Source organism: Dendrobates tinctorius, unplaced genomic scaffold (genome assembly GCF_039654945.1).
Source record: "Dendrobates tinctorius isolate UK_male_01 unplaced genomic scaffold, ASM3965494v1 ptg000140l, whole genome shotgun sequence".
NCBI classification, from domain to species: Eukaryota; Metazoa; Chordata; class Amphibia; order Anura; family Dendrobatidae; genus Dendrobates; species Dendrobates tinctorius.
Genome location: NW_027361808.1, coordinates 12904613 through 12918022, shown reverse-complemented (window position 1 = coordinate 12918022; position 13410 = coordinate 12904613). Strand labels below are relative to the sequence as shown.

General features: G+C 41.5%; 1 protein-coding gene across 3 annotated transcripts in view; it reads right to left on the bottom strand.

Moving 5' to 3' along the window:
- Nucleotides 1-305: 305 nt before the first annotated feature.
- The window catches only part of SMYD3 (SET and MYND domain containing 3), a 1185047-nt gene continuing 1171942 nt past the window's right edge, over nucleotides 306-13410 (bottom strand). For all 3 annotated transcript variants that reach the window (XM_073545142.1, XM_073545139.1, XM_073545141.1), the window contains one exon: nucleotides 306-561. In XM_073545142.1, the coding sequence (XP_073401243.1) occupies nucleotides 460-561 (102 nt within the window). In that variant the 3' untranslated portion in view covers nucleotides 306-459. The remainder of the gene's footprint in view (nucleotides 562-13410) is intronic.

Here is a 13410-nt window from a genome sequence, read left to right as displayed (position 1 = left end):
CATGCCTGTGTATTTTGCAAGTCTTCTGAGATGTCTGCCTCAGCCTCCGGTTAAATTACTGTGTTGGCACTTTGTGATAAATAAGTGGGTTTTGGGTTCGTCATCACTGACATAGAGGATCATATACATGCACTGTACATCACCTGTGCCGAGACCAACACCCTCCTCCTCTCGACATTACCTCCTTAGTCATCACCCCTGTCTGTTTTCCAGGTCTCGCCAATCACAGATTCATTATTATCGTCATATGCTAATTTGGCTGCCAGTTTTAGACTGACGTATGATACGAAATCCTTCACAAAAAATTGGTCTGAAATATAATACTTTTATTCATAACACATTGATGACCATAGATGATATTTTTGGTAGATTTTTTTAAATTTACAGTGTAGACTTATATAACCTGATAAAGAGAGCAACAGTGAATACTGTCTAGTACAGGGTGAAGTTGGGTTTTCTCTATATTGCTTCCATTCCCATCTCACATTCTCCTAACAGCTCCATCAGATCCTGTGTCAAACGATGGTCTCTTCCATGTGTAACTTTCATGATTTGAAAGGCCTGAAAAAATGAAGAATGATTACAAAATGTAAAAGAAGAGATTAATATTATATAGTTCTAATTTGATATAGAAACCACCGGAGCACTAAACGGAGGGGGACATGACTTTGGGAGGGGTGGACCTTTAACTCCTGCAGCTTTGTTTGTGTGTAGATTTTAAACCAGAGTGATCTTGCTTTAAGAGGAATAAGCACAGATTGTCTGTGCCTGGTGTGTTTCTGTGAGGAGGGTGAGGCTTATATAGAGGCGGTAACTCTGTCTCTCGCTGGATGAACTGGAGGAAACATCACCCTTCCTCCCGCCCTGTTATAATCACTGTCCTAAAACATTTTAATTATTGCTTGTATATATTGATGAATGCTTTATTGTAATTTTTGAATTTGCCATTGCATATCTTGTGTCAGGTCCAATTTTATTATAGCTATAAAGAGTTAACATTAGCATTAACCTTCTAAACCCAAGGGAAGGGTGATCCTCCAGCCACGGTTCCCTAGAGGTTTCCTCCACAGGGGTTTTTTACTCTCTTGAGTGCTGTAGGATGACTCTTTGTGAGTTGGAGGTTTTCCAAGTTTAGTCCTCTTAATGCTTTTTCAGGGACTTCTAGTTTATAAGTTTACAAAAGTAATTTATAAAAAAAAAAAAAAAAAAGGCTAAAAGTGTCAAATGTGACTTGCAGTTTATAACCCGTCACAGCTTTGCGGTTTAGGAGTCAGGTGGAAGTTGCAGACAAGTTACAGTGGGACTCATTTAAACTAATAGAGGATGTAAAACCTCACAGTGGTGAACAGGCTCGGCTTGATGGCCAGCCTCAAGGACATTGTAATGGTAATGTCAAGCAGGGGCGGGCACAGTGGTTAAGCACAGGAGTGAGGGTACTAGGGTCATTGGTGCCCTGAAAGTTTACTGGCTCTGCTTGAATGGCTGGTGCTGAATGTCACCTGAGGGTATTACCGTACTTGTGAATCCCAATGTACTAGCACTTCACATGACTCCTACTGTGATTGTTTTAATCCTGTGATTTAAATAAAGCTGTGGCCATTTTGACAATTAAAATAATGTGTTGTGTATTTATTCTAGTGCCTAAGTTTACTGTAGTTATGGTGGTTTTAAGATGGAGTGGGGGTCCGTCCCATATCCAAAAGTCATGCCATTTCAACAACTCAACATAACTATTGTCATACATATATACGCTTTCTGAATGTACATTATATGAACAAAAGTATTTGAACACCACTCTTAACTCCTTAAACAGATTTTAGCCATACATTATGCTGCTCTTAGATGAAGTAGCAAAAACCTAGTGACAGAGACTTTGATTCTAGCAAGGACTAGTAAACCTGCTATTATGCAGTCCCCCATATTCATGAGCTTCGTATAACATCACACTCACAACTGATTGGCAGCTTTCTACCTATACACAGTGTACACAGAAAGGTGTCAATCAGTGGTGTGGGTGGGTTTATACAGAGCTCTGCATTCAGAGAACTGCAAGACCTGCAGCTCATCAAATAGTGTTTTTTTCAAAACTACAAGTAGCCCAGTAAACTACACATCGCTGGAATCAAGGTCTCTTTACCAACATATCATGTTGACCTCAGAGGGGGAAGCAATTTCCCTTTAAGGTCCTGGCGATTTTTCATTTTTAATTTTTGGTTTCTCCTTCCCTCATTGCAATTGTCATAATGTTTTTATTTTTCACCCACATAGCCATATGAAAGCTTTACTTTGATGGACGAATTGTAATTTTGAATGACACCATTTATTTTATCATATAGTATACAGAAAAAGGAGAATTTTTTTTTCCAAGAACTGCGAAGCAGTGAAAAAACATTCAAGATTTTGGAGGTTTGTTTTCACAGTGTTCAGTGTGCTATAAAAATGACATGGACATAATTTTACAGGGCAGTGTGCGATTATAGCTGTTGTGACTCTCACAACCCTATCAGGTGAGCCTAACACTTGCTGTGCACTCATCTACTTTCCATACAGACCTACGCATTGGAAGCGCCCTGTCTCCCCCTTTTCTTTTCACAGGGCAGTGTAATGAAAGAGATACCAAACTTGCATAGTTTTTTTGTACAATTGGTAAAAAAATCGGAAATTAAAAAAAATAAAATAAATTGTTCTATGTTGCCATTCGCTTAGACCTGTAACTTTTTTTTCTGTTGATGGACCAGTCAGCAGCGTTCAAACTGTGATTAACAAATGAAAAATCAGGGGCTCTGTAAAAATAAAACCACAATCAAGTAGACCAACAAAAATTTATTTCACAACTGTCAGGAAAATTGTTTGTGATGCAAAGAGAAAACAACAAATATCATCAGGTGAAATACTGGACTCTCTGAAAACTAACGGTGTGTCTGTTTCAAGATGCACAATAAAGAGGCACAAGAAGAAAAATGGGCTACATGGTCGGGTAGCTAGAAGAAAGCCATTACTGCACAAATGCCACAAAGTATCTCACTTATAAAACCTACAAGAGAACAAGTGAGCAAAAACCCTTCTGTAAAGTCAATAAATAGCAAAAAGTGCATTTAAATAACACAGAGTTTTTAGTAATATGCTATTTTTTGATCAAAAAATAGCATAAAAGCCATCCTACCACAACGAGGTAACTCTGATCGGGACAGTCCTGATTCTGGAGGCAAATTTGCAATCATCTCCCTGGAAACTGCGCATTGGGATGTACTTGGGCATTCCAACATGACAACGATCCAAAACACAAGGTCAAGTCGACCTGTCATTGGCTACAGCAGAACAAAGTGAAGGTTCTGGAGTGGCCATCTCAGTCTCCTGACCTCAATATCATTGAGCCACTCTGGGGAGATCTCAAGCAAGCAGTTCATGCTAGACAGCCCAGGAATTTACACAAACTGGAGGCTTTTTGCCAAGAAGAGTTGGCATCTTTACCATTTGAGAAAATAAAGAACCTCATCCACAACTACTACAAAAGACTTCAAGCTGTCATTGAAGTTTGAGGGGGAAATACACCGTATAAAGAAATGGGGTATGTGAACTTTTGATCAGGGTGATTTGGATGTTTTGGGTTTTCATTATGATTTAAAAAGACAAAACACAATAGTTTGACAATAAATGGCTTCACCCAACCACTAACAATAAGTGGAGAAGATGTGTTGGTATTATCATTCATATTCTCTGAAAAAAGACCAAGAAAGAAAAAACTCTGCTGGGATATGTAAACTTTTCAGCACAACTGTATATACAGCATATATGTATACATACACATATGTTATCATAACATATGTGTATATAGAACTCGACCCTTCTGTTTTTTCTCACTTTTGTCTACGATGATGTTTTCTGCTACCCAGGGGCGGGCTGGGCCGGGTGGCAGAGAGGCAATTGCCCCCTGAGCTGGTCTCCTAGCAGCAGCTTTTGGGCCGTTCAGCCACCCATTACTTCAGAAGCCGCACTGTGTCTTCATTTGCTCTTCGCAACAAGCAGCATCATCCTGATTGGTGGAGCAGAGGTCACTCAAGGCTGCAATGTCCTTCCAGCTCTCTGATTCGTGGAGAAGCCGTCCCTAGGGGCTGTACTGTATTCTTCCTGCTCAGTATGCTGCCTTACCAATCCAAGAGCAGGAAGCAGACAGTGCCGCACCACTGAGGAGGCTGCAGGCTGCCTTACAACATGTGAACGTGTGAGTAGCTGCATTTTGATACAGGAAAGATGTATATCTTTGTACCGTGTTAGCCAGTAGATAGAAAAATATTCGGAATTGAGAGTCCTCAGTGGTTGATACCTTTTAATGGCTAACTGAAAAGATGGTAACACATTGCGAGCTTTCGAGACTACTCAGGTCTCTTCATCAGGCTAGACTAATACAATATCTGAAGTCACATATACTAGGCTGTATTGTGCATAAATATGTGACTTCAGATATTGTATTAGTCTATGCCTGATGAAGAGACCTGAGTAGTCTCGAAAGCTTGCAATGTGTTACCATCTTTTCAGTTAGCCATTAAAAGGTATCAACCACTGAGGACTCTCAATCCTGAATATTTGAGTAGCTGCAGGAATTCAACGGGGCTTGTGATAAGGTGTCTCTTTGCTTCTTGGTTGTTTGGGGGATGCATGGCTGAAACTGAGCTGGAGGGGAGCAGTTAGGGTACATATCTGTCAGGCAGGCAGAAATAGGAGGGGAATTTTGTGCATGTCTCATTCTGTGTGATTAAAAGCAGTTTCAAGTCCTCAATTCAGTGTATTCCTGTGTATGTGTGCGTGATGACGTGTACTGTATATGCATGTTTTTGGTGAAGTGCGTATGTGTGCATCAGTGTATGTGGTGAAATGTGTAAGTATATGTGGTGATATGTGTAAATGTTCATGATTGCATCTGTGTATGTGAACTGTGTATATGCGCAACCGTGTACGTGGTGACCTGCGTGAGTGTGCACGTGGTGACTTGTGTGTGTATGAGTGTGTACATAGTGACATGAGTGGTATGTGGTGATGTGGGTGTGAATGTGTACGTGGTGAGGTGTGTAAGAGTGTGCATGTGGTGACCTGTGTATATGTAGTGATGTGTGCATCCGTGTACATGGTGACGTATGTGAGTTTGCGGTGACGTTTGTATACGTGCGTCCATTTAAATGGTGATGTGCATATGAATACATTTGTATGTGTGCATAATGACATGTGTATGTGTGTGAGTATATATGTGGTGATGTGTGTGAGTTTGTGATGACCTGTGTATGTGTTGATCCATGTATATGGTAACGTGTGTGTGTCTGTGTGCATGGTGATGTTTGTGCCTCTGTGGTGACATGTGTATATGGTAACCTGCGTGTGTCTGTGTACATGGTGATGTTTGTGCCTCTGTGGTGACGTGTGTGTCTGTGTACATGGTGATGTTTGTGCCTCTGTGGTGACCTGTGTATGTCTGCATTCATGTATATGGTAACATGCGTGTGTCTGTGTACATGGTGATGTTTGTGCCTCTGTGGTGACCTGTGTATGTGTGCATCCATGTATATGGTAACGTGCATGTGTCTGTGTACATGGTGATGTTTGTGCCTCTGTGGTGACCTGTGTATGTGTGCATCCATGTATATGGTAACGTGCATGTGTCTGTGTACGTGGGGATGTTTGTGCCTCTATGGTGACGTGTGTGTGCATCCGTGTATATGGTAACGTGCGTGTGTCTGTGTACATGGTGATGTTTGTGCCTCTGTGGTGACCTGTGTATGTGTGCATCCATGTATATGGTAACGTGCATGTGTCTGTGTACGTGGGGATGTTTGTGCCTCTATGGTGACGTGTGTGTGTGTGCATCCGTGTATATGGTAAAGTGCGTGTGTCTGTGTACATGGTGATGTTTGTGCCTCTGTGGTGACCTGTGTATGTGTGCATCCGTGTATATGGTAACGTGCGTGTGTCTGTGTACGTGGGGATGTTTGTGCCTCTATGGTGACGTGTGTGTGTGTGCATCCGTGTATATGGTAACGTGCGTGTGTCTGTGTACATGGTGATGTTTGTGCCTCTGTGGTGACGTGTGTATGTGTGCATCCGTGTATATGGTAACGTGCGTGTGTCTGTGTACATGGTGATGTTTGTGCCTCTGTGGTAACCTGTGTATGTGAGCATTCATGTATATGGTAACACTTGTGTTTCTGTGTATGTGGGGATGTTTGTGCCTCTGTGGTGACCTGTGTATGTGTGCATCCATGTATATGGTAACGTGCGTGTGTCTGTGTACGTGGGGATGTTTGTGCCTCTATGGTGACGTGTGTGTGCATCCGTGTATATGGTAACGTGCGTGTGTCTGTGTACATGGTGATGTTTGTGCCTCTGTGGTGACCTGTGTATGTGTGCATTCATGTATATGGTAACGCGTGTGTTTCTGTGTATGTGGGGATGTTTGTGCCTCTGTGGTGACGTGTGTATGTGTCCATCCGTGTATATGGTAACATGCGTGTGTATGTGGGGATGTGTAGTTGCAGATCTCTGTATCCCTGTTAATGTGCAGTAAGCTGGGTGTATGCACACCAAATTTATGAACGCACTTTATGTTCACAGTGAAGCAGCGGTGACACAGGACTTTGTCAGCCATTAGCGCCAACTTTGAAAATCTGGCGTTTGGCAGTGTCCTACATCACTGCTGCCTCCCTGGGCATGCGCAAGGCAACAATGAAGCCAGGGTGCATGCATACAGCTCCACTGCGTATTTGGAGGGTGGTGGTAGAAGCTGTGGGGTGTCACTCACTACTACTATCTCCTCCACCTTATGACCTCTTGTTTCACAGTTAGAAGATGTGATGGCAGAGATAGTCTGTGGGAGATGTGCTTCTATGGTTACAAGGCATCTTAAGAGGCTCCTCTTAAAGGGAATCTGTCAACAGAAAAAATTCTACCAACCTGCAGATATGGGGTTAATCTAAAGGTTAATAGCGTTCCTTACATGCCAGGCGCCTGCACTTAGCCGAACACTGCAGGGAGAAAATTTACTTTACCCTCCATGTAGCATTCGCGTTTTATTCACGGAGACGGTGCCGACACAGGTTCAGTCACCGCTCTGCAACCGCACCCTCGCATTGACTGATTCCCTGCATTGGGGAGGGCTGTCAGGGCTGGGGGCGCAGTTACAGCCATCACTCTGTATACTCAGAGCAGTGACTGAACCTGGGTCGGCACTTCCCCCACCCCGTGACTGACAGCGTTTGGCTAAGTGAGGGCACTGGGCAGGTTAGTAACACTATTAATCTGCAGATAATTCCCATAGCTGCAGGTTAATAGCGTATTTCTGCAATCAGGTTCCCTTTAAACAAAACGCCACCGGAAATGGAGTAAAAAAAATACTTTTAGGCTATGTACCCACGTATGCAGAAAAAAACAGACTTCTCAGGAAAAACGTGCATTTTTTATGTGCTTTTTGCGCGATTGTTGCGTGTTTTTGTTTGCGTTTTTTACAGGAGCATCCGCCTGCTAATAGAATATACTTGAAAATGCGTTTTTTTCTGCAAAACTAATGAACATGCTGCGTTTTTTTCCGCGATGCGTTTTTTTCCTCAGAAATTAACGCATCGTGTGCACAAAAATTGCAGAATTCATTAAAAAGAATGGGATGCTTCTTGTATGCTCTATAGAAACAGGGTCTGTTCCTTTTGATTGGCGGCAAGCAAATGTGGTACCAATATTCAAAAAGGGGTGTAAAAGGGAACCTGGAAACTATAGGCCAGTAAGCTTAACATCTGTTGTGGGTAAAATTTTTGAAGGGTTTCTAAGGGATACCATTATGGAATATCTCAATGTTAATAAATGTTTAACTCCATATCAACATGGATTTATGAAGGATCGCTCCTGTCAAACTAACCTGATCAGCTTCTATGAGAATGTAAGCTCTCAAATGGACCAGGGAGAATCATTGGATGTCATTTATCTCGACTGCTCTGAAGCATTTGACACTGTCCCACATAAAAGATTGGTAAGTAAGATGAGAAAGCTTGGGCTAGGGGAAAATGTGTCTAGATGGGTAGGTAGCTGGCTTAGTGATAGAAAACAAAGAGTGGTTATTAATGGTGCATACTCAGATTGGACCAGGGTTACTAGTGGGGTACCACAGGGTTCTGTATTGGGCCCCCTGCTACTTAATATATTTATTAATGATCGAGTGGATGGCTTACACAGTAAAATATCAGTATTTGCAGATGATACAAAACTATGTAAGGTATTTAACAAAAAGGAGGACAGTTTGCAATTACAGACAGATTTGAGTAAATTGGAGAATTGGGCTGAAAAATGGTAAATGAGGTTTAAGACAGGTAAATGTAAGGTTATGCACATGGGAAGGAGAAACAGATGCTACAATTACTTACTAAATGGGAAACTGCTGGGGAAATCAGACATGGAAAAAGACTTAGGCATCTTAGTCAATAAGAAGCTAAATTGGAGTGCACAGTGTCAGGCAGCTGCCACCAAAGCAAATAGGATCATGGGATACATTAGAAGAGGTCTGGGGACACGAGATGAAAACATAATTCTCCCTCTGTACAAATCACTCGTCAGACCACACTTGGAGTATTGTGTGCAATTTTGGACGCCGGTGCTCAAGAAAGACATTACTGAACTTGAAAGGGTTCAAAGGTGGGCTACTAAAATGATAAATGGAGTTGGTTCACTACAATACCCAGAAAGGTTATCAAAATTAGGTCTATTTACTCTAGAAAAGAGAAGACTTAGGGGAGACCTAATATATATGTACAAGTATATCAGAGGGCAATACAGAGATCTCTCCAATGAACTGTTTGTACCAAGGACTGTGACAAGAACAAGGGGGCATTCTCTTCATTTGGAGGAAAGACAATTTCTGCACCAGCATAGAAGAGGGTTCTTCACGGTAAGAGCAGTGAAGCTCTGGAATTCTCTTCCTGAGGAAGTGGTGATGGCCAACTCACTGAATGAATTTAAGAAAGGAATGGATGCTTTTCTTGTGAGTAACAGTATAGAAGGTTACGAATAACATAATATTATAGATGGTTGACCCAGCTTAGGAGTCAAAAAGGAATTTTTTTCCCTATGGAGAAAATTGGCTTCTACTCTGTGGGTTTTTTGCCTTCCCCAGGATCAACAATGCAGAACAGCTGCACTAAAAATAAGCTGAACTAGATGGACATAAGGTCTCCCTTCAGCCTTCAGAACTATGTTACTATGTTATGTTACTATGCGATTTTGAAGCGTTTTTACCAGGAAAACGCTTAAAAAATGCGAAAAAGATGCTTACGTGGGTACACAGCCTTAGAGATTAGATAGGTAGGGAGAAGTGTTGTGTGTTGTGTAATAAAGCTCATTACAAAGCGGTTAGGGTATAAGGATAGAAATTTACAGAGGACATTATAGGTACCGAACCATCCCGCTAATGTTGACAGTGCAGGTGTTAGATTCATTAAGAGGCGCACAGATCACGTAATGAATTAGGCACATCTCATCACTGGTGTGCGCCTTGCCAAAAGTCTACATTTCTGGATTAAGTTAGGCCACTAAAGTATTGTAACTTTTGAAGAATTTGTTTGACGGGCTTTGCCATACCACTTGCCGCCCATGTTCTTCCTACTTTGGTGTGTCTGACTAAGACTGGGTGAAAATGGCAAAAGCCACAACATTTTTTTAACAACTTTGAGATGTGCACAGATTTTTTGACTTTTCAAAGTGTCAGAATTCTAGCAAAAATACTTTGATGAATTGTGGCCTAAGTGTATTAGTGGATTCAGTACACAAGTAAAACTAAAGTGTCTTAGGCATTTGTCATGTCTGTATATCAATCTTACATTATGTGTGACTGTAGACACTGGGGTGTTACTGCAAGAAGGCATGTGATTATAAGCATAAACAGGTTAAGGCTGACATCTCAGATAGCATTTGTTGTGTGCAACACTTTACGGTATGGCTGCTAAATAGTAGCGTTGAGCAAATATGTTCGGAATCGATCACCGAATCTGAGTTTGCCATATTCGTGCCATAATAGTACCAACATATTCGGTCATTTCTACTCCAATTGACTCCAATGACGTTTAGCTGTGTTCAGCGAATATTGCAAATACAATATTTGCCGCTGATCATAATCGGAACTGAATTTTGAAATATTTGATCAACTCTACGAAGACAATTTAAGTTTAGTACTGTATGTATGAAATGGTTTCTTATCAGTTGCACCTCGGATGTGCACTACTCACGCTGAATGGTATGTGAGACCTTAGACTCTTTAACAAAAAGATGGGCCACCACTCCTGGGCCAGTGCTTTGTGTTTGCCCCCCCAGGGTAAAATTTGCCAGCCAGCCCCTGCTGTTACCTCTTCTAGGCCTCTTGAGATCCAGGAATTGAATAAAAACATTTTGATAACAGAGAGTAAATTAAAGGAATTAATGAGTGAAGATTTATGGAATCAATTCAAGGACATGACTGACTCTTGTTTAAAGAAAACCAGGGAAGAATTGGAGGATATTAAAAGGAGGAAATGGAACAGGGATTCAGAGGATTATCATCTTGGGAATGTTTATAATTGGCAAAAAGAGGGACCTCAGAGCCCGAAAAATAAAAAATATCAGACTGATAGAGGTGTTTATCCAACAAATACTAAATCAGAAGGGTTTATCACTGACTATTTATGCTCTGATAATGTTATTTTTTTAGAGGACAGAAGGGTCGAGTTCTCCCCCAGAGACAGACCACAATGAAAGAGAAGGATTGAATATTGTGGTAAATCTCTCTTCTATATCTTTGAATGCACATGAAATGTCATTATTAAGTAAAGGTTTTTCTTTTAGCCTTAACAAATATGTAGATTGGTACAAATTGGAAATGGAACTTTTTAGATTTTTTTTTAGAGCTATTAATCTTAAATAATTAATTGCATTCACAGAATCCATGTACCATAGGTCCTGTTAGAGCAGTCTTTAGTTCAAAACAACTTATGTTATATAATAAGAGTGATTTTGTACCAGTTATTAATGTTCTGGTTATTGATGCATTTATTACAGCTGTAAACAGAGATATTGATTGTTTAAAGAAAACTTTGTGGATTGGTTGGTGACGATGACATCACCATCAAGTCAGCTGACAGGGGTGGTGCTGTCGTCATCATGGATACATGGAAATATGAGGCAGAGATTATACGTCAATTGTCGGATCCGGATGTATATGTGAGGCTGTCATGCGATCCCAAGTTTATGATTATTAAGAAAATTAAAATTATATTGGATGAAGCTAAACATCTTAATATTATAGATGATGATTTAAATAAATTTTTGATAGTGGAAAATCCGATCACTCCTGTGATGTATGTATTTACCAAAGATCCACAAATCAGGCCGACCAATAGTGTTGGACAGTGAATCAGTTTTTAGTCCCATAGGCATTTTTCTTGACAAGATTTTGGGACCATTGTCTAGACTGACCTCAACTTTTATTGAAGATACAACAGACTTTTTATTTAAACATGGGAAAGTTACAAATGAGCAGGAAATTATTTTGGCATCATTTGATGTTATTTCTCTATATGCATCTATTAGTCATACTACAGGCTTTACTGCAGTACGTAGGAAATTCATGGGTACTGAATACACAACAGAAACTATGGAGTTCATTTTGAAACTATTGGAGGTTGTACTCAGTAATAATTATTTCCTGTTTAGAGATGAATATTTTATGCAAATAAGGGGGATGGCCATGGGTGGCAATATGGAGCATGCTTATGCTAATTTGGTGATGACGGCCATGGAGGAGGACCTTGTCTATTTGTCCCACCATTTCCACAATGTAGAGGAGTAGTGGCGATACATAGACAATGTCTTCCTCCTATGGAAAGGGACTGTTGCTGAACTGGAGGAATTTGGATTATTTTTGAATAGCTTGAATGAAGATATAAAATTTACATTGGTGCAATCACAGAAGGAAAGAAACAATTCTTGGATGTATTGGTAAAATATGAAGATATTAAATTATCTACTGAAATCTTTGTAAAGTCCACTTACAAAAATAATTTGTTGAAATATCCTCGCAAATTAATAGAAGCTCTGCCATATAGTCAATATCTACGAGTTAAGAATGGTAAGTGAAGATGAAGCATTGGAAACCTCCCTTAAAATGATGACGGAAAGATTTAAACAGAGGAACTATCCTACCAAAACTCTAAAAAAAATGGGAAGATAGAGTGAGAAGTATGGATAGAGATAATCTTCTATGTAAAAGAAAAAACTCTGAATAGGATTCCATTAGTTACTACCTTTTGTGATGAGAGTTATTGTTAGGGTCGGCGGAACGCACCAGATATAAATAATAGGAGGTGCGTTCGCCGCCCGGGGTCCACCGTGCGGTAGGTGACAAGACCGCTGCTGAGTAATGGCGGATGCACCGAAAGGTGAGGTACTGCGCTCGGGTTAACGTCACCCGAACGCTAAGTACGGCTCTGTTCACACACAGAGTCGCTAAAACAACAGAGTTGTATGAGGACGCTGGCCCTGTTTACTTCACAGGATACCCAGCGAATGACGCTGCAACCGCAGACGCCAAGAACGCTGCAACCGCAGCACGGCAATAACTATCGCTGCTGAGCGACGGCGCCGGAACGACCGAGCACCGTCGGACGCTAGTGTGTCGTGCAGGAGGCACAGTGGCGTGTAGCTGGCCACAACCTGGAGCTGACTACCCAACAATCTGTCACCATTCGTAATAACCGAGGGAAGGGGTTTCAAATGAGTCAGTCACCAGTCCATGCATCCATCACCATACAACACAGCATAATATGCTACACTAGCGCATGGCCGAGCCGCCATGCGGGCTTTTTATAGCCATGCGCTTCCGGGACCTTCCAGTACTATAGGAAGGACCAATCAGATCCGACATAGGACCTGCACATGTGACCCCTGCTCTCCACTGAGAGGACAAGTTGTGGGCATGCCTAGTAGCACGGCATGAGGACTTAGCCTCGGGAGCAGTTCCCTGCAAAGCAGGTTGCGTCACCATTGCTGCACCAGAGGTGGCAGCAACATCCAGGCTCACAGAACGAGTCAGAGGGAAATGCCTGGCCAGCCGAGATTGCTGAGCAGGAGTCCGAGCGGTTGGAGAGGAATGGGAGACCGCAGGATGTCTGGCTCTGGATTCCCGCTGTGCAGTGCCAGGAATCCGACGCCTAACAGTTATGAAGTGGTGGGTATTGTTAAAAAACACTGGCCAATGTTAGGCCGGTGTCTCCCGGAAATAGAAAAATACAAAAACCCATCTCTTATATCTTCTAAGCGTTCAAAACACATAAAAGATAGTTTAGTGCGTTCAGATATGGGTCCGAAAAAATCCTCTTTTCAACCTTCCCTTACTGGTAAAAATCGAGTGGGATG